Below are 21,337 nucleotides of genomic sequence, written 5' to 3' on the forward strand. Positions count from 1 at the left end.
CCATGGTTTACACAAGTACAATGGTATTTTAAGTGCAATGCTAGCTGCAGCTTGCATGCATGTGCACAATCAAAATGCTGATAAGCAAGTTCTCTTTAGCATGTTCACCATGAGTGACACTTAAACATAAAGTTACCTTCTGAGGAGTCCTTTTTGCCAGGATGTAAGCAGTGTCCTTGTAGTTCGAACTCCCATGATGGGTTGCTGTTTCAGGCATGTTTCAGGCTGTCTGTGGTGGATGGTTCATCCAGTTAGCTCACATGACAAAATGGTGGTTGAAAAAAAAACTAGTTGTTGAGACTCCCAACCTGCAGATGGCGCAAGAGGAAAGGAACTTGGTAGATCACCAGACTTAAAAGGATTAAAGTTCTGGAGGGAACCATCTTTAAAACATCAACATAAATGTGGTATTATATTGATAAAAATATTGAGTCACACTCCACCCTTTTCTGAAACAGTTGCTCTGAACTGATGATTATTAACTAACTAAATAAATGCAAGAAAATCCACAGTGACCGACATCGACATAATGCTCTTTATGAATTAATTAGAATTTCTCGGCCAGCAGGGAACCAGCCTCCGATTCCTCCTTCACTGTGCAGCAGCGTTGTTGGAAGCTTGAGGGCCATTGGTTTATATTGCAGCAAGTGGGAATTCAACCTGATGGAGTGCCGCAGGGTGCCTGTTAACAACCTGCCATTATTCCTGCAGGCATCTGCTAAGTGGACTTGCAATGCACGTTCCATCATCCAAACAGTTCCAGCTTCACATGTATCCATCCGAACAGGCTAACCGAAGCTAAGCTGCTATGCTAATTATGATGTTAGCTTAATAAAGTTTAACATCTTGGTGCAGCACGTATGCATGCTAACATTTGGTAACTAGAACTAAGCCTCCTGTGAATAGGATAAATTTATGTTTTTTGTGACAATAGGTATTGACATATTTCCCTAGAACCTAAAACCTGCTGATGGCACCGATGAAGCTGTTAATGTAGGATTGTTCCTCTGGAGCACATGGTTAAATGTGAATATAGGGTCACACTCTCTCTGATATTAGTCCTCTTCTGATTCAGTGACTGTATCTTTAAATGCAAATGAGCAGCTGACGGCCACACCCCTTTTGACAGAGAGAGAAAACACTGTATGTCTGAAATTAGGCAGGGCTCATCCCTTTATGACATCATAAGGGGCTGCCAACCTAATAGCTAGTGGCTAATCTAATAGTTTGTGAGTCTATGCTCAAAAATTAAGATAACAAAAAAAGCTCACAATAAAGTCATGTAAATATATTTGTAGTAACCATAGTAACCACATAACACACTAAACAAGAAGGCAGAGATTGTAAATAACTGAGTGCAACAGAGTCCGATCTCCTGGGGAACATGTTTTTTTGTACATAGCAGGAAAACACAGCCTGTGCACCTTTTCAAAGAACAATGGTTGTCACTTCCTTACTGGTCAAACGGTTAGCAGTAAAGCTACAGTACAAGCATACGGGCTTGGTTTGAAATATGTGTGTAAACAATAAAAGATAACTTTAAAAATAAAAGAACATGGGACAAGATGTGTTGGTGTAAAATGTGGAGCTGACAGAGAGGAGGACTTCCAGCTGACTGACTCCAGAAATCATTCCAGATGATTACGTCTACACCCACCCCCCACTGCAAACAAACACGCACCGCTGATTTCTGTGGTTGGCTGAGGGGGGGGGGGGGTTAACATATAAGATCAGCTCAAGTAAAGTGTTTTAAAACCATTTTGTTAGTCATCAGCAAACACAGGCTGGAAAGAGCAGTCCATGGAGAGCAGAAAGACTCTGGGAGCATTTCAGCCTTGGGGGGGGGGGGGGGCAGTATGCAGCACTGAGTGAAAGGGCAGCAGAGACTTTTTACATGGTATAATAGCTGTGAATGCTTTTATCTCTCCACTAAATCACAACGGTAGCAGCGGGTGAGTTTTTTTTTTTTTTTTTTTTTTTACTGAGTGTCAAGAGGCCTGTTTCCTGTTTATTTGGTTTCCTGTGTGCCATGAGAGACGTTTTCCTTGTTCCCTGCTTTTACTTTATAGATTTATCATTCTTTCTAGGTCAGAGCGAGTACGGACATTTATGCCTCAGATGGAGACCACTGGTAAAGACGTCACAGAGGAGTTTAAGCAGCAGCTTTTTCCCCCTCACAGTGAGCAGAATGGTTAGTGCATATATATCATCAGGGACAACAAGTCGACTCCCACATTTAGACAGCAACACTGGAGTGTTAAAAAATGTGGATTTGGGTCAGCTGCCAGAGATCTGTCTTCAGTTTACAACAGTGTGGATCTCAGTCCTTTTATTCCCTGTGTGCATTACATGCTTAAAAAACACATTGTAATATCCTTCACTTTGGATTCATCATACAGTACAGTAGTTAAGTGTGCACAGTTATAACTTGACTTGCATTAAGTATAGTGCAAACTAGTGGTTTCACTGTATCCTTGGAAAGCAATATGATTGGTCAGAACATAAACACTGTTCAATAGTTCAGCAATGAGGTATTTTAATCACTGAAATTTACCCTTTATCTTGCCTTATCCTTCACATAAATAAATATAAATACTAAATGTGATTAAAAACAACATCTGTCACTATAACATAGTAGAATCTGTAAATGGCTAACTGCTGAAAGTCAACACTCTGAACATGTAGCAGACCTGCTCGGATGTTTCGGTGGTACGTGTATTGTTTTGGCTTTTAAGGCAAAGACGGAGCTGAATGTGTTCGCGTGACTGGAGCTGGGTCAGCTGGTGCTGGTTAAACCTTACTAGCTGTCTCTGTCGTCCCTGCCCACATTAAACTCTGTTATCTCCTTAGCGATGCGTTCAGCTATCACTCTGCTGCTGGCGACGATCAGCCGGCGAGACATCAGGTCAAAGGGTCCCCCTGAGAGAAGAAGAAAAAAAATCTGCTTAATATTGTTTAAGGTTAAACCGTCTACAGATTATTGACTAATAATCCCTGTAGTTTTTAATCGAAGGACCGCTGTGTAGCATTAAGTGGCATCTAGTTGTGAGGTTGCAAATTGCAGCCAACTGAATCGCCTCCCTGTTCCAGCCGCCGTGATAAATTTGTCCATCAAAACATGTTATGTGTATAAGACTTCAAGATTCATCTTAAGAATGAAGGTAAAGGCTTGTTCCATCATCCATGAATGTACTGTACAGCAACGGTGTGTTTACTCTTCATAGTATTACATCTGTCTGACTCAATAAGCTCACTAGATGTCAGGACAGGTGTTATGTAGCGTTCCAAAATTTGGAAGAGGATTACCTGTTTCAGGTACAAAGCCACAGTCATTACTGTCTGTGTCTCAGTCGGTAATGAGCACAGCGGAGGACAAAAGCCCAAACAATTGGTAGCAATACATAATTCATCAACAATAGCTTGTGTTGTGTTTGCAGTGAAAGCAGCTGATACTCGCTGTTTGAGCTAGTGTCTTTTCAGCCTTTGAAATCAAGTGAAGACAAATGTTTCCTCACCTGAGATGTCCATGATGACTCCTCCAGCTTCGGTAACAACTGCTGCCCCTCCGGCCATGTCCCAGCAGTGGATGCCCATGTGGTAGTAAGCGTCAGCTGACCCGCATGCTACCAGACACATGTTGACGGCTGCGCTGCCCGGGGAGCGGATTCTGTGGATGTTAGAGAAGAAGAAACATCCAGCAGAATGAATTTAAAGTTTGTAATCTCACTGCACTGTTACACTCACTCACATGCAGTTCTAGGATGGCTTTTATTGTGAAACAGCAACAGGAAATGCAGCAATGAGACGAAGAAGCAGCTGCCACATTGGGATGTTTTACTGGAATCATATCTTCATGCAGTCAGACTGCAGCTACAGTTTAATTTGATTAAGATTTGCCATAAACAGGCAGTTGTTTTTTGTTGTCTTTCTGCTCATGCAGAGTTTTCTGTAGCTCCTCTCCACCACTTACCCGTGTACAGGGATGGTGAGGATGGTCCTGATGTTGGCCAGCATTGTGTTGAACTGATCAGGATCCTCCTTGAAGCCCATTTCAGTCAGAACCAGTGACTGGCTAATATCTAAGATGATAACAAATAAGAAAATCATTTTACAAACAACTACTGCTTTACTCACAATAGAACAAGTAAAGACTCTTGGCTCCACCTGGTGGATTTTTTTATAACCACAACTCCAAAGTCTCACCTTCTTGTCCGGACACTCTGATAGGCTCTCCATTACAGAACGCTCCCTTCCCTTTCCGTGCTGTGTACATTTTGTCCTCAATGCAGCTGTAGACAATCCCGAACTCGATCTGAGGCAGCGCAGAAAACAGCCGTGATTAAAGCAAACTAAAAATAGACCGGCAGCTGCATATAAAAGGAAACATTTTACTCTACTGCTCTGAATTCACTGGGTTAATGGGGCAACTATCATCTCAATAATGAAGAAAAACAAGGCCAACCTCTTTCTTCACGGTGAAGCCAATTGAAACAGACACAAACGGGAACCTGCCCAAAAGAAATTTACAATATAAAACACCCATTTAATGAACTCCCTTCAGATTTAAACTCAGAGGAATCCGTTTCTATTATCAGTTCGGTTTCATCTGGGTTTGTCTAATTATCCCTGACAGAGAGGACGATCCGCGAGAGAAGCTAATTAAAAGATAAAAATAGTTAAGATAAAAACAAATCTGGTGCAGTATCTGGCTGCTCACGGGTTCCTACGGCGTTTGATCACAGGAAGCAGCGGTACCTGTGAACAAAGTTGGTGGTGCCATCGATCGGGTCAATGATCCAAGTGGGGTTGTCGGTGAGAACGCTGGTAGCTCCTGCTGCTACTGACTCCTCACCTATAAAGCTAAACAAAAAACAAAAAAACATTTTTTAATTATTTTGGAATATTTACATTTATATTTAGTATTACTGATCAAAGACAAGGTTTAAAATACAATCGCAAACCATTAACCTTTGTGCAAACAAACTGTGTAAATGAGTGGAATAAAAAGCATGTCCATATTAGCTTATGAGTACCTGTGTGTGGGGTACTTCTCCTTGATGGAAGATATTATGAGCTGTTCCACTTTCTGGTCCGTCTCGGTCACCAGGTCAACAGGCGAGCTCTTCTGCATGACAGCAATGTCCTTCTGGAGTGCCTCGCAGATCATCTGGCAGAGACACAACAGAGGCGGCGAGGGGATTTTTTGGATGACTGAATACATCTGCTGCATTAATTAGACGAACATGTCGTGGTTACATATGGTTGGCAACGATGAGCCACTGATGACAAGGTGTCAGGCTCCAGAGCCAAAACACTGTCACGTGCTGGCTTTGTCGTGTTTAAGCAGCATTAGCAGATGTTAAATAACACTAAGAGACAGACTCACCTACACTCAGAAAGAGAGACTGAGGGAGGAAACATGAAGGAGAGCTATGCGTATAGTGTGAACAACAACATTTTAGAAATCCACAGTCTGAGGTTGCAGCTGCCTTCACCTAAAAAGATGATACGGCCAGTGGTGACCATCCAGCAGCTGACCTGCCGAGTGCAGACATGGGCTAGTGCACATCTGCTGCATAGGTTAACGCTAACACATTTGAAGATCACACTCCTTCCAAGAAAGGATTTTCCAGGATGCTTCCAGTGACAAAGCTGGTGTACCAAGTGGGGATCATGTGGAAAGTTGTAGCTTTTAAAGGAGCCTGTCAGTCACATTTTTTATGTTTGTCTTTTTACATGTGATTTTGTTTTGCCTTTAGGTGCAGCTGATTTGTGATGCGTTTACAAACCCAGAGCTTTGTGGTGTGTGCTGAGCATTTTGATGCAGATATTTCCAAGAGTTTGAATCTAGACAAAGTGACTCAAGGATTGTATTTTGAAGACGTTTCGCCACTCGCCCTGAGACTCCTCCCACTCAGGTGGGGAAGAAGCCATTGGGGGAGTGGCGAAACATCTTCAAAAAACAATCCTTGAGTCACTTTGCCAAGATTTAAACTCTTGGAAATGACTATGACCTGGATGAATGAGAGCATCCACAGACATTTGGAAGCAGATACTTCATTTCAGCACCTTGCTGTTGTGGCAGTTTGCTCTAAACTACTATTAAAGACAACAATGTCAGTGTGTCCAGGACACCACATCCTGTAACATGCTTTCAGCCAGCTATCACATCTCATCATTACATAACCCTGGGTAAGAATTTCCACACATACTGTAATTATTTAATACAGAACTGTTTCTGAGTTATTGTGCTATATACCATGATGTTTTCTATTATGACATGCTAGATGCCATTTTCTGGAATGTCTCTGTGATAAGGGGTGGATTGCAGTGTGCTAACCCACTACAAAAAGGCATCTTTAACCATGTTTCCTTACCTTCCCAGCCTGTTTGGTGACCTGCACACAGTAGTCCATGCATTCCTGCCAAGGATCAGTCATGTTGATGTGGGAGACGAGCAGATATCTACACCAAAAAAGGCACCTAACAAGAAGCACGAATACATTTAGTCATAAAGTAGCATCTAGTTCGTCTTGTAACAGCAAAGACAAGCAGTGAACCACAGCTTGTTGCTGCTAAAACTATCCAGTTCAGGTTATGAAGGAGGGAAGCATACACTAGCTCCCAATGCTAGCTGTTAGCTCGTAGTACTAGAAGGTATCAAATGAACGAGAAACATCCCGACAACCGTCACTATAGATGTACATTAATGGTATTTCAGGCAACCTTGTATACGCATTGTTAATTTGCAATTTTGAAAGGTTTTAATAAGCTAATGCTAACTCAACCCACCTCCGGAATGACAGACGGCGCTCTGATGAGTTTAACCGAGTGTAGGCGGAACTGAAACACACTCTCCCACTCTCATTGGCTAGAATGATGTCACGTGTTGTCCATGGCCCATAATATGTATGTGCAAGTAAATACAGATAGATTCTGTAGGAATTTAATCTGCCATGCTTTTGTATTTGTTGTTTAAAATAAGATAACACAACTGTGTTCATTTAGGCGGACATATTGATTTGTATTATGCATGTTTTTAAATTGTACTGGTGTTGACAGGGATAGACACACTTCCTCTTTAGTCCAGGAGATGGCAGCACCAGCACATTCAGCATAGCTGGCAACTGTGGTGAAAGTCCAGAATCAAGTATAAACATTTTTACAACTATAACTTACTTAATATTATAATCATTGAGTAAAACAAAACCTGTCCAAATGGTTAAAAATGTTAAATATATTCATGCATATATTTCTCCCAACACCTTTACAAATGTCAGAAATGACTTGCTTGTTTGCATTTCTGCATAATCCTGGCAGATTATAGTTCAGCACAGAATAAATGCTTAGTGGAACTTCCACCCTTTCCTTCCTTCATTAAATCACATAGCACTGGATGTTCTCACTTTGGCTTCACTCCCACCCTCAATGATAATAGTAAATAAGTAAGTAAGTGAAGTCTCAGTGAAGGGTTTAAATTACAACCAGCTGTGTTTATTTTACATTATCTCCTGTATACTTTAAACTGAGAATGTAATAACACTGTGCACATGCAGTCCAAAGTTGCATTTGTGGGAATGGTCCTCGGAAAACTGCATCGGTAGAAGGTGCCTCCTATTAATTTCTATTTAATTTGCATGAAAACATTAAATAAAAATTAATCTGAAATCTACATTGAATTATACATTGAATTTTAAGCATTGTAAGCTCAGACATGCTCAGAATTATAAGCAGCACCCCCTTATGGACACATGTATTATCACAGTGAGGTTCAATACAAATGAGCAACAAATTATTAGTTTGAATTCCATCCATCCATCCATCCATCCATCCATCCATCATCTGAAGCTGCCCCAAGTAGGGACACTTGGGGGGGGGGGGGTCTAAAGCCTCAGCTATCTACAGGCCATAGCAGGGTACACACATTCCTCTTCAAACTGAATTCATATCATAACTCAGCATGTCCACTAACGCAAGCAGCAGCATATATTTCCTCCTGAAGTTCCTGGATTCATGGCACCAGAGAACAGCGCACACTCTGTTCAGGGAGGTTCCTAACAACACCATAATGGAAGTCATGTGGATCTACTTTTGCAAACAGGAGGCTAGGAGGCTGTCATCTGTCCCCAGAGACAGCCCCCGGGTTGATAAGGAGACGGATTCATGGGCCTATGAAGACAAAACTCTCAATAAGAGTGTTGAACATTAGAAGGTGAGAAGGAGGCAGAGCATCGCATCACACCACGGAGCATCAGGACCCACAACCATGGAGCCACTGGTGGCAGTTTAAGCTCCAGGATAGAGGTCAGGGTGTTTCCACACACTTATTCACAGTGTTATCCACTGTAATCTGCAATATCTGCTACTTTTGTCTAAATGTCAGCCATACAGGGTGTTGACTTTGTAAGATTTTTGTCAATCATGCACACCTTGTGAGTCCCTAACTGGAGTACCTGTGCCCCTACAGCCACGTCCAAAGATAGCATTTAATATTGTCTTACTGGTTTACAGTAAAAACTGGATTAAACATGCACAGACAGTCCTTTCTGAGAGGCACGGAGGCGGCTGAGACTCTGGCCTTCTCTAAACCATCTGCCTTCTTTGTAATATGTAAGTAAGACATGTTTCCTTTTCTTCTCTCTTTTGATGCGCCCCTCCCATGTATGATTGATAAATCTTATCTATGTGTCCATATCAAAGGGTTTATTGTGCTTCAGCTATGCACTGGTCATCTGAGAGCACAGCTCGGGACGACCCCCAACATCAGGCACATCGTGGTCGGGAGGTGTTACGCTTATGTTACACTAGTCAACCCCAGCTTAAGGTAAATGTGCAGTGCAGAGGTCTGTCATTTCTTATCTTGTCTGGGGCATCTGTTTGCAAATGACTTGAAACCAGCAGTGCATTATGAGGGCGTGAGGGGCGGTTTGGATGTTAGTGAATCATGTCTTTCATTTTATTTGTTTAGTTTCTGTATAGGTAGAAAAGGAGACTAAGACTGTGGACTGAGGGTGTGTATTGTATGAAAAGGCACATTTCATGGGAAATTATAACTTCTGTAAAGGAAGGTGGAGTGGAATTATGTTATGATTTAGTTGATGAAGATTCTCAGTCATCCAGGTCATCATACGTAGAGAAGGTTGAAGCAAGGCGTCTGGACTTGTAGAGTTTTCTAGAAGACATTTCGCTGCTCATCCAAGCAGCTTCATCAGTTCTAACTGTTTGGTGGGGAAACATGGTTTATATGTGGTTACAGACCTATGTGGGTGGGTCTGGGTAAAACTTAAAAAACTTACAAACAATAGCACTGAATGTTTCCATACTTACCTGTGATGTTCTGGCTGACTGGGCAAGGTGTGTCTAACGACTGGCTAACGACTATGAAACTGCTGGAGGGGGACTCCAGTGCAGTCCAGTGCAGTGAGGAATGCTCTGATCTGTACATTGGAGAAACTAAACAACCACTCCACAGAAGAATGGCTCAGCACAGGAGAGCCACCTCCTCAGGACAAGACTCAGCTGTTCACCTCCACCTCAAAGACAAAGGACACTCCTTTGAGGACAACAACGTTCACATTTTAGACAGGGAGGAAAGGTGGTATGAAAGAGGAGTCAAGGAAGTCATCTATGTTAAGCTGGAAAAACCTTCCCTTAACAGAGGTGGTGGCCTCAGACATCATCTTTCTACCACATACAATGCAGTGATTCCATCCATTCCCAGGAAGTTTACACATACTCACAGTAAGAACAAAGGGCTGTCAACCAGTCCCCCTCCGGCAGTTTCATAGTCGTTAGCCAGTTGTTAGACACACCTGGCCCAGTCAGCCAGAACATCACAGGTAAGTATGGAAACATTTAGTGCTATTGTTTGTTTTTGTACACTAAATCATAACGTAGAGAAGGTTGAAGCAAGGCGTCTGGACTTGTAGAGTTTTCTAGAAGACGTTTCGCTGCTCATCCAAGCAGCTTCATCAGTTCTGACTGTTTGGTGGGGAAACATGGTTTATATGTGGTTACAGACCTCAGTGGGTGGGTCTGGGTAAAACTTAAAAAACTTACAAACAATAGCACTAAATGTTTCCATACTTACCTGTGATGTTCTGGCTGACTGGGCAAGGTGTGTCTAACAACTGGCTAACGACTATGAAACTGCCGGAGGGGGACTGGTTGACAGCCCTTTGTTCTTACTGTGAGTATGTGTAAACTTCCTGGGAATGGATGGAATCACTGCATTGTATGTGGTAGAAAGATGATGTCTGAGGCCACCACCTCTGTTAAGGGAAGGTTTTTCCAGCTTAACATAGATGGCTTCCTTGACTCCTCTTTCATACCACCTTTCCTCCCTGTCTAAAATGTGAACGTTGTTGTCCTCAAAGGAGTGTCCTTTGTCTTTGAGGTGGAGGTGAACAGCTGAGTCTTGTCCTGAGGAGGTGGCTCTCCTGTGCTGAGCCATTCTTCTGTGGAGTGGTTGTTTAGTTTCTCCAATGTACAGATCAGAGCACTCCTCACTGCACTGGACTGCACTGGAGTCCCCCTCCAGCAGTTTCATAGTCGTTAGCCAGTCGTTAGACACACCTGGCCCAGTCAGCCAGAACATCACAGGTAAGTATGGAAACATTCAGTGTTATTGTTTGTAAGTTTTTTAAGTTTTACCCAGACCCACCCACTGAGGTCTGTAACCACATATAAACCATGTTTCCCCACCAAACAGTCAGAACTGATGAAGCTGCTTGGATGAGCAGCGAAACGTCTTCTAGAAAACTCTACAAGTCCAGACGCCTTGCTTCAACCTTCTCTACGTTATGATTTAGTGTACAAAAACATTTTCATCATCATCATCACCACTAAAAATACATGGCAGGAAATACTATAAGCACTATAGAATAAAAACTATGTTGTATTTTTTGTGTAGGTTTGACTGTGAGGAGATCTGGAGACAGTTTGAGGAGGCGGTCATCCACCAGTCCTCCTGTAATGTGACTGTGGAGGATTATTATCACATGTTTAAGGCCATGCCACAAATCTGGCCTTGTAATAGGGTGAGCAGGATGTGAAATATATCTCAAAAATAACATGTATGAGTAATATGTTACGATGAGCCAGTTTATATTCCCTGTGTGTGTGTGTGTGTGTGTGTAGTTCCTGTTCTGGAGTAAAACCAGGACGCTGATGCACAGCTATGCAGCTGTTTTCCGTCACTTCTGGACACTGGAGGACACGCTGGTTGGCTACATGTTCAACGACCTCATCTGGTGTGGCCGAGATGAGGACGCAGGTCGATCCTTTATAGAGCTATAGAAAAAAAGGCTTCAGTAAACCTTGTCTGTGTGCGAGCAGCAGACTGACCAAACACAGACTGTTTTTACAAGACCTAAAAAACACACACACATTACAGAAAAGCAGTCACTGTCATTCATTATGATCTTGGTGCACACAGGAACTCAGTGTTACCATTTTAGCAAAAAGAAAATATAACAAAATTAATTGAGAGTCATTATCTTACCTCATCTTTGAATAGAATAGTATACAAATCATGGTTTTTGCTTGTTTATGATATTGCAGATATAAAACTATATGTTGATGATGGTGCTTTAAACTTTAAAAAGTCAAAATTAATGCAACCTCTACAAAAAAAATCTAAAATATTTGCTTACATAAGGTAAAAAAAAAACAATGATATTAAAAATGAAAAACACACTTCCTGTACCATCCTGCTTGTGTGATAAAAGCTAGTTAGCTGCCAGATGTAGCTTCGTTTTTACCGTACAAACACAAGACTGGTATCAAACTACTCTTTTCAATTTTTTTTTCTCTTTTATCATTTTGTTAAATTCTTATTCACCCAAAACAATAATAAAAACAGTTTAACTTTGTTTAGTTTTACCATGTAGAAAAGTAGCACAGAGATCAGCTCAGACTGCTGTAGCACACCAACGTTTTTCACACATTTTAGCACTAAATCTGTTTTTCTTTTTATTCATTCTTTTCTTAACTTGTGTGATTTTGACACAGGTTTTGATTTCAGCTCTTGTCCGGAGTGGTTAGCGTGTAGAAATCATCCCGTCTACTCATTGTGGAGGCAAGCCTCACAGGATGTAAGTTTTACACACTGTCTGTCATTAGTCTAAAACAGCAGCAGTGGAATATATTCGTCTCATGTGATGTTCGTCATCCATTTGTCAGTTTGCAGAGATGGCGTGTGGCAACATCACTGTGCTCCTAAATGGATCTATTGTGAACGCCTTCAACAGGAAAAGGTAAGAAACTATGAATGACCTAACATGTTGCTGTCAGTTTATCAATGTACTCTAATTAAGTCTTTTTTTATTTAATCTCACAGTATGTTTGGAAGTGTTGAACTGGACAGCCTGAACCCAGAAAGGGTGGATTATGTCAACATTAAAGTGGTGACCAACCTAGAAGGACCCCATATGTGAGGATCACACATTTAAAGCTTGTAAAAAGTAACTATGAGGATGTAGTTTCTATAAATATGTTTATTACCCTTCTCTCCTTCAGAGAATCATGTAGTCATGGATCCATTGTAGACCTGATCCACATCCTCCAGTCCAGAGGCTTCCACTGGAGCTGCACAGACAGCGACCAGTAGGTGACATCATGAAGAGAACATATACCATCACTGCTATGTTTGACTGTCAGATGGTCCAGTTTCCCATTTTAAATTCTCAAAACACCAGACTCCTGCTTTGACAAAAACAGGAAGTTAATAAGATAAGATAAGATAAGATAAGATAAAACTTTATTAATCCCGAAGGAAATTCTTGTGCCAGAGGTATCAAGTTACATTAAATGCAGTTAAGTACAGAGTATAAGAGTATAAGTGTCACTATAATCCAAAATAAGAGTACAGTACGCAGTATGAGCACAGTATATGATACATGGATACAATATGGAGATGTAAGGTGCTAAGTAAACATAGTAAACATAAATATAGACAAGTGGAGGGAATGACAGTGATGCATGACATGATTATCTAGCGCTTCTCCCTACAGAAAGGGGAGGAGTTATACAGTCTGATGGCCACTGGCAGGAAGGACCTCCTGTGGCGTTCTGTGCTGCTCCTCGGTAGTCTCAGTCTACCACTGAATGTGCTCCTGTAGGACAGCAGTGAGTTGTGCAGGGGGTGAGACGTGTTGTTACGAATACTGAGGAGTTTCCTCAGTATCCTCCTCTCCGTCACCTCCACCACAGACTCCAGCTCCACTCCCAGCAACGAGCCAGCCTTCCTAATGAGCTTGTTGAGTCTGTTGGTGTCGGCCGTCTTCATCCTGCTGCCCCAGCACACTACAGCGTAGAAGATGACGCTGGAGACCACCGAGTAGTAAAACATCTGCAGCATGGTCTGGCAGATGTTAAAGGACCTGAGTCTCCTCAGTAGATACAGGCGACTCTGTCCCTTCTTGTATATTGCCTCTGCATTAGTGGACCAGTCCAGTTTGTGGTCAATGTGGACACCCAGGTATTTGTAGCTGTCCACAATGTCCACGTTGGTACCCTTGATGCTGACCGGGTTTGGGAGTGTCTGGTGCTTCCTGAAGTCCACCACCAGCTCTCTTGTCTTTGTGACATTCAGCTGCAGGTGGTTCTGTCCGCACCACTCCACAAAGCTGCCCACCGCACTCATGTACTCCGCCTCCCGACCTCTGCTGGTACAGCCCACAATGGCAGAGTCATCCGAGAACTTCTGCAGGTGGCAGGACTGTGAGCAGTGTCTGAAGTCCGATGTATAGAGTGTGAACAGGAATGGAGACAGTACTGTGCCCTGGGGTGCCCCCGTGCTGCTCACTATCGTGTCCGAGACGGTGTTCCTCAGCCTCACAAATTGTGGTCGACCTGTAAGATAGTTAGTGATCCAGGTGACCAGTGGGGTCTCTACCTGCATGTCCAGGAGCTTCCTATTCAAAAGGGCAGGCTGCACGGTGTTAAACGCACTGGAAAAATCAAAGAACATGATTCTAACAGTGTTGCCTGCCTCCTCTAAGTAGGTGTGTGCTCTGTGCAGCAGGTAGATAATGGCGTCCTCCACTCCAATACGGGGCTGGTAAGCAAACTGCAGGGGGTCCAGCGATGGTTCCACAACAGCACGCAGGTGTTTCAGGACCAGCCTCTCCAGAGACTTCATCACATGTGAAGTCAGAGCAACTGGTCTGTAGTCGCTGTGTGTGCTTGGATGTTTGGTCTTGGGCACAGGAACAAGGCATGTTGTCTTCCACAGGGCAGGGACAGTCATCAGGCTCAGCTGTGTGGCGCAGTACCTGAGTACTCTGGGACTGAGTCCATCCGGTCCTGCAGCTTTTCCCGGTCGTAGGCGACTGAACTCCCTCCTCACATCTTCTGTGGTGATGGTAACTGTGGACACAGAAGAGCAGAGAGAGAGATCTGATGGGGGAGGGGGGCAGGGAGGATGGGGGGTTGTTAATGGAAGGTGGGGTAAGAGGGGCAGGGTGATGTTAGTGATTGGGAGGTGAGACTGGTTAGTATGGTTAGGGGGAGGGGGAGGAGGAGGAGGTACATTGTTGTTATAGACAGGTGTTAATGGTGCATCACAGGGAGGGGGAGGGTGGTCAGGGAGTGGACTATCAAACCTGTTGAAAAACAGGTTCAGCTGGTTGGCCTCCTGCAGATCTCCATCCATAACAAAACATTAACGTTGGATGGATGGTAGAATTGATTGATTGATTGATTGATTTATTGATTGATGGGTGGATGGATGGATGGATGGATGGATGGGTGGATTGATGGATGGATGGTGATGAAAGCACCCTGCATTAACTAGATTTCCTTTTGTCCACAGGAGTCTGATGATGCTTCAGTGTATTCAGGACCCGACACAGTCCTCCTGCCAACCATGTGCAAACAGAAAGAGCCTCACAGCCGAATGAGCCACCTGCACACACTGTACAAATCCACCAGGAGGACTGTAGGTGTTAATGTCACCTGTAAAGACTGTCTGATAGTAGCTGCTGTTCTCGGCTGCATTAGAAGATTAAACCTCTCTGAGTGTTTTCTGAAGGAAACAGAGCCCCTGGCTCTGTGTCAGCTGGATTACATTAATATAAATATCATATTTCCACAAAGAGAGTACAAACTGTACATGTAACAGAGACAGCTGGTACACATCTGAAACTTTGGTCTGGCTGTTTCTGTTTATAGGGGCCAAAAGGTCACACAGGAAACATGCCACTCCTGAAAAGAGTCCGACATCAAGCGTTTCCTCTGTGTGTGTGTGTGTGTTTACAGAGTGCTCAGAATAGACCTTCAGGCTGTCACACGTGTTTGTTTTCTGAACAGTGATCATAAAGTCACAGTTTGGAGTTTTGCACGACAACATTCTTATCACCAATTTATTTGTGGTACCTGCTTATTAGAAAATGCTGTTGATTGTACTCAATAAAGGTTGGCACCTTATGCCGTCATAAACAGTGTTGTCCGGCTGCTTTAGACCTAATATTCTATTTTTAATAGATTTTTAATCACTTTCAGAGCAGCAAAAGCACACTTACAATACAATAAAATACATTTTGTATATATTTATCATCATCATAATCCTCAACACCTGGATTCAGTCTTGAACATACAAACATTGTTTGCATCACATTGTAATCTGCACATTAATATGTTTTAGGCTGATATTCTGTCTGTGCATTATATCTTTCTGTATTTAAAACAAATTATGCAATGTTAATCTGAATTGTTGTCCATCTGCTAATAAAAATATGTTTCATAAATTTAGTTTTGAGTTAAAAAAAAAACATCTTGACTGACTATTCTGTTGTTATTGTTCTATTCTATTTTATACATGTATTTTACTTTGTATATTTGTATGAATAATAACCATATGTTTACTGTTTGATTCAGAATAACATTCCTTTGTAACACATTAACTCTGTTGGTAGCTCCTCCTTGGCCTCTGCTGTCCTCGGACAACAAAACATCAGAGGCTCCTGATTGGACAGCGGAGCCTCCATGTGGACGAGAGCCACAGTGGACTCCGGTGCACGCGCGAACAGTGAATATGCGTCTCCATAAATAGACGTGGAAGCACGAGCGTGGTCTCAGTGTGACAACAAACAGCCGCAGCGAGCCCGTCAGACGTTTACAGGAGACCAGGGACATTGTGACATTTATAAATGGAGCCGGAAGACACTCGTGTCCCGGATAAGAAGCGGAAGAGACGGTGCCTCCTCCTCCTGTGCGCGTCCGCTGTCCTGTTGATTATTGTCCTGGTCGTGGTGCTGGGAGTCACTTTAAATCAGGAAAGGGGTCAGTTTGAGTCCATATTCATCTCCAGGTGTGAAAAGTTTAAAGAGTAAGTGTCTTTATTTTCCATAAACTCTTGTCCTGCATTAAATTCCACAGTAATTTAAGTTATTCATCAATATTACTTTTTTTTTTTACTGGAAAGCTGGAGCTTCAACATGTGTATTAAAGGGGCGGTCCACCCCAAAATCTTCCTGTTGATGCCACTTTGAAAAATGTTCCTGCATTAAACTGCTTTATCAAATTTTCTTCCTTGACAAGCTCATGATTTTTTTTTGAAAGTGACATTGCTGTTAATTTTTTTATTATTTTATGTTTTTGGAGGAAAAAAAAAACAATAAATATAGTGCTGCATGCCACAACATACCAACGTTTCAGGGTGTCTGTTCCTTTAAGAGCTGTTCTGCAGGAAGTGTTTGTGAAAACTTCCCTGGAAGGGAGGCTAAACCTAAGTTAGCATGATTAGCAGGAGTGAAGGTCATCATAAACCATCATAACTGAGAATAATAGGATCAAGTGACAACACTTTATGGCAGAGGAGAAGCTAACACAGAAGCGTTCAAACTTTTCAGATTAGCCAGGAGTCAAGCCAAGGGACCCTAAAGATGGTGACGTCCGGAGACGTCTTGTCCATCTTTATTTACAGTCTATATTTACAGCAAAATGAATGAATGAACACTAATTACTGTCAATTGTTTTTAGGTACGACTGTCAAAACGTTTGGAGTGTGTTTCAAGAAGCCTACATAAACAAGGACCCTTGCAAAGTCCCCACAGAAGCCTATGACCCGCTTATTGCTGCGGCCCCCTTCAAACCTGCATGCAACAGAGTAAACGCCATGCGTAGCACCTTATCCGGTCTGAGCTGACGACCGTCACACTGATGATACCTGTGTTTTTAGATGATGTTCTGGAGCAAAACAAAAGACGTGGTCCACGATTTCACAGAGAAGACAGATTGTTTCATCACACTGGAGGACACTCTGCTGGGATCTGTCCTGGATGGGCTGACGTGGTGCGGAAAGGAGGGCAGCAGCGGTAAGACGAATCAGAGAGAGGACACAGAGCAGGAGTCCTTTAACGTCAATTGTATTTGCCAACTATCATTTTGTTACTTTATATACAATTACAAACTACACATTTTCATTACATCAGTGACGAAAACCTGGATGAAACTTGGCATATGAAGAGAAATTTGCAGTTAGCAAGTGTAATACCACAAGGTGAGATAGTAAGTCTGTGTGGTGTCCAGTCCTCTTGGTTCTACATTTACAAAAGCCTCCTGTCTACCAATATTGTCAGTCATGTGGACAGACAGGAAGTCAAACCACTTAGCGTTTGTTTTTAGCCTAGCATGGACCTCCTGCTGTGCTTCTGTTTCCTCGTCCACTACTTTATACCATTCCAGTTTTCACCAGGTTTAAGCCATACCTTAAGGACAACCTTCAACCATCGTGCCAATAATAAACACAGTCTCACATATATGTACTGTAAGTGTGGACTGACAGGGATGAACAACGTTTCTCCACAGTATGGCTCTGTGATCTGTGTTTTTTGAGCAGCAAAACAAATGTCTTGTTGTTGTCATAGCTACCTTCACCACCGACTGCCCAGGATGGACACAGTGTGACAACAATCCTGTTCGCTCCTTTTGGAACAGAGCCTCAGCTGGGGTGAGTTTTCCACAACAACAAACTACTTTTCACCATAAATGCTGCACTCATACAGATAAAGTGTGACACATATGTGAACTATAAGGTGCAGCAGAGCTCTCCTGAGAACAAATGGACAGGAGGGCATTCAAAAATGTCACACTGGCTGGTTCTCCATCAATGAGGCTTTGTGTTGTGTCTCCGTGGAGCCACATTGTGTAGCCCTGTCTCCTGACTGTGCTGCAGCCCACACATTCTGAGGAGCTGTGGTTTAGTTTGAGTCGGTCACTTTGATTTAGTTATTCAACAGTTAATATTGTCCAAAATGGTATTTCATAACTTCAAATAAAGCTGCATTATGCTGATAGTAACATGATAACAAGGATATGCATTTTATCAGTGAAATTAGTGAATTATTCGTCTGTATTCTCAGACAAATTCTCTATAAACTGCTACCTTGTGAGTCAGTTACTCATCACTGATGTGTTGTAAGAGTGGTTCAATGCCCGGTTGTCGTGTTTGGAATGTGTTCACCTACTTACACTATATTGCCAAAAGTATTCCGTCACCCCTTCAAATAATTGAATTGAGGTGTTCCAGTCACTTCATAGACACAGGAGTATCATCACTCACCTAGGCAGGCAGACTGCTTCTGCAAACGTGGTAGGTCACGTAAAATGACTGAGGGGGGTCAGCAGAGGTCACCAACTTTCTGCAGAGTCCATCGATACAGACCTCCAAACTTCATGTGGCCTTCAGATTAGCTCAAGAACACTGCATAGAGACCTTTATGGAGTGGGTCTCCATGGCCGAGCAGCATCCAAGTCATACATCACCAAGTGCAATGCAAAGCAGTCAGATGTAGTAGTTTGAAACATGGCGCCACTGGACTCAAGAGCAGCGAAGCAGCAAGTTCTCGGGACTGACAAATCACGCTTTTCATCTGGCAATCTGATGGACGAGTCTGGGTTTCGCAGTTGTCAGGAGAACAGTACTTGTACAGGAACTCTGAATGCTTCAGCATACCAAGGGGTTTTGGAAAATTCCATGCTCCCACCTTTGTAGGAACAGTTTGGGGACGGCCCCCTCCTGTTCCAACATGACTGCAGCATCAGTGCACAAAGAAAGGTCCATAAAGACAGGGACAGGTGACTTTGGTTTGGAAGAACTTGACTGGCCTGCACAGAGACCTGACCCGATAGAACATTTTTGGGATGAATTAGAGCAGAGACTGTGAGCAAGACCTTCAGTGTGACCTCACAAATATGCTTCTAGAAGAATGCTCAAAAGTTCCCATGAACACACTCCTAAACCTTGTGGAAAGCCTTCCCAGAAGAGTTGAGGCTGCTACAGCTGCAAGGTTGGCCGACATCATATTACACCCTATGGATTAAGAATGGGATGTCACTTAAGTTCACATGCATATAAAAGCAGATGAGCAAATACCTTTGGCAATACAGTGTATCATCTCCTCTGTGTAATCTTTCCTGGTATAGAGAAGTCCTCCAAACTGCATGCTTGTTTTCCAAACTCTACCAGATGTTAGGTCAGTGCTGAGGGATTATTTTGTCTTTTTTGTTCTTATCATAAACACAGGATGGACTGAGTTAACCCCACATGTGATAATATTAATACTTTGACAGTAAAATCTATTATTTGACTTTAAACTGCAAAACTGCACAAGTCTACATGCATCCATTATTTCACTCTGACGTATTGGTGCATAAGCAAACGTGTGCAGTACACAAGTGTCCTGAAACTGTTTATTTTCTTGCATGTGAATTGTGTCTGTACTATAAATCTGAAGTGCATTTTCATGTGTGTAGTTTGCAGATGTTGCCTGCGGCGATGTCACAGCGATGATGAACGGATCGCTCATCACGCCGTTCAGTCCTACCAGGTGAGTTCTGCTCCTGTTCTCACAGTTTGTCCTGGAAACCTGCAGTTAAAGACCCCTTTGATTCTAGTTGGCTACAACACATTGGTCAGTGGCAGTGTGGTTAAAGCAGTGTTATGCAACAGTTCAAAGTGCAGGAGAAGCCAGACAGCCTTTAGAAAGTCCTTTCTGCTGGCTAAACTCCCAAAGCATTCTGGGAATTAGTCCATTAGAGGCAAAGAGCAGAGAGTGAGGACACTGAGTCTGCTTTTGACAGGCTGCTTATAAGATTGATAGTGTCCTTGTTTTCCTGATGAAATTCCATCTAAAGACTAACAATATTAATTCATGTCTGTTTTCATATGTGGGCTTCTTAACAACATGTTGATGGAATTACTTCAGATTTGTCACACTTGGACTCCCTGATGATTGATAAGATTTTGGTGACCAGAGGTCAAAGGTCACTGTTCCATCAGAATCTCTTTGATATTGAGGATATTCAGCATTAACTATAGCAAATTCATAAATACACAAATAAGTATAGTAAATATAGTAATAAAAAAAACTAATTAAATGATCTTATGGTTAGATTTTATGATGCTTTTATGAAATTTCAGGAAAAGTGATAATCCCAGTTTAACTGAGCTCATGTAATCTCTGTTGAAGAATCTCCCTCTTTTATTTTTCAGTATTTTTGCCAGCATCGAGGTGAAGAGGTTTAACAGCAGCAGAGTGAGGAACCTGAAGGTCGTCCTGGTCATGCAGAAGAACGCTGTGTAAGTTGTTTACATGTTAACATTATCGTTACTGTGATGATTTTATTCCTAAAGACTCATTTTGTGCATCTTCAGGGCAAACTGCACAAACATGTCTTTAAAGAACCTAGAGGAAGAGCTGGACCAGGGAATAAACTATGACTGCAAAGAAGTACCTGAGTGAGTCCCATCTGTGTGGATGGAGCTGTTTGTTCCTGTGGTTTTACAGCTGTTTACCTTTTCTTTTTTTCTTTTTGACAGATCTCAGATTAAGGAATGCAGTGTTCATCCAGAGAAACCCTGCGGATCCTGCTGGTGATGCAGAAACACCTTCCTGGAGAAGCACTCAATCCTTCTACTGTTTACGTCTTTGTAAATGAAATATTTTTGTAACTCTGGGCCAGTTTGATTTAATGAAAAAAAAAGTCATTTTACATAAATGTGAGCTAGGCTCAACTGGAGATTAATATCCTGCTATGTGTATTCAGCTGACAATCTCATTTCTATCTGCTGACAGATCAAATGTGTGCTAACAGTTGTCACATAGGGACTGTAGTATATTTTACTACACTATGACATCATTAAATAACTTTTCCATTCTATGCAATTTAGACTTCACAATGTTATATTCATAGATTGTGTAAAAAATAAAGTTTTGTTTTGTATTTCTACCATAAAGAGCACACAGACCTGTATCCACCTAATCCCAACTCATTTTAAAACTAACATGACAACAAAAGAATTAATATCTACATATGGTTCTTTTGAACACAA

The 21,337-nt window shown here is 42.3% G+C and overlaps 3 protein-coding genes across 3 annotated transcripts; 2 read left to right on the forward strand and 1 right to left on the reverse strand.

Annotated features, from left to right (window-relative positions):
* Nucleotides 1–2,293: 2,293 nt before the first annotated feature.
* Nucleotides 2,294–6,838, reverse strand: impa2 (inositol monophosphatase 2). The gene is made up of 9 exons (XM_028432979.1): nucleotides 6,793–6,838; nucleotides 6,378–6,483; nucleotides 5,034–5,167; nucleotides 4,756–4,860; nucleotides 4,463–4,508; nucleotides 4,204–4,312; nucleotides 3,971–4,079; nucleotides 3,516–3,667; nucleotides 2,294–2,919 (listed from the first exon to the last, which is right to left on the reverse strand). Exons 2-9 carry the CDS (start codon nucleotides 6,438–6,440, stop codon nucleotides 2,801–2,803), a joined length of 837 nt encoding a protein of 278 aa, XP_028288780.1. The 5' UTR covers nucleotides 6,441–6,483; nucleotides 6,793–6,838; the 3' UTR covers nucleotides 2,294–2,800.
* Nucleotides 6,839–8,525: 1,687 nt separating this feature from the next.
* LOC114453250 (ADP-ribosyl cyclase/cyclic ADP-ribose hydrolase 1-like) lies at nucleotides 8,526–14,903 on the forward strand. The gene is made up of 9 exons (XM_028433051.1): nucleotides 8,526–8,610; nucleotides 8,701–8,824; nucleotides 10,913–11,039; nucleotides 11,140–11,275; nucleotides 12,013–12,095; nucleotides 12,184–12,257; nucleotides 12,341–12,433; nucleotides 12,520–12,606; nucleotides 14,816–14,903. Exons 1-9 carry the CDS (start codon nucleotides 8,529–8,531, stop codon nucleotides 14,901–14,903), a joined length of 894 nt encoding a protein of 297 aa, XP_028288852.1. The 5' UTR covers nucleotides 8,526–8,528.
* A 1,248-nt stretch (nucleotides 14,904–16,151) lies between these two features.
* LOC114453251 (ADP-ribosyl cyclase/cyclic ADP-ribose hydrolase 1-like) lies at nucleotides 16,152–21,241 on the forward strand. Its single transcript, XM_028433052.1, has 8 exons — nucleotides 16,152–16,330; nucleotides 16,984–17,110; nucleotides 17,183–17,318; nucleotides 17,871–17,953; nucleotides 19,759–19,832; nucleotides 20,498–20,584; nucleotides 20,660–20,743; nucleotides 20,825–21,241. Exons 1-8 carry the CDS (start codon nucleotides 16,152–16,154, stop codon nucleotides 20,880–20,882), a joined length of 828 nt encoding a protein of 275 aa, XP_028288853.1. The 3' UTR covers nucleotides 20,883–21,241.
* Nucleotides 21,242–21,337: the final 96 nt, after the last annotated feature.

This window comes from Parambassis ranga, chromosome 20 (assembly GCF_900634625.1).
Source record: "Parambassis ranga chromosome 20, fParRan2.1, whole genome shotgun sequence".
Classification (NCBI taxonomy): domain Eukaryota; kingdom Metazoa; phylum Chordata; class Actinopteri; family Ambassidae; genus Parambassis; species Parambassis ranga.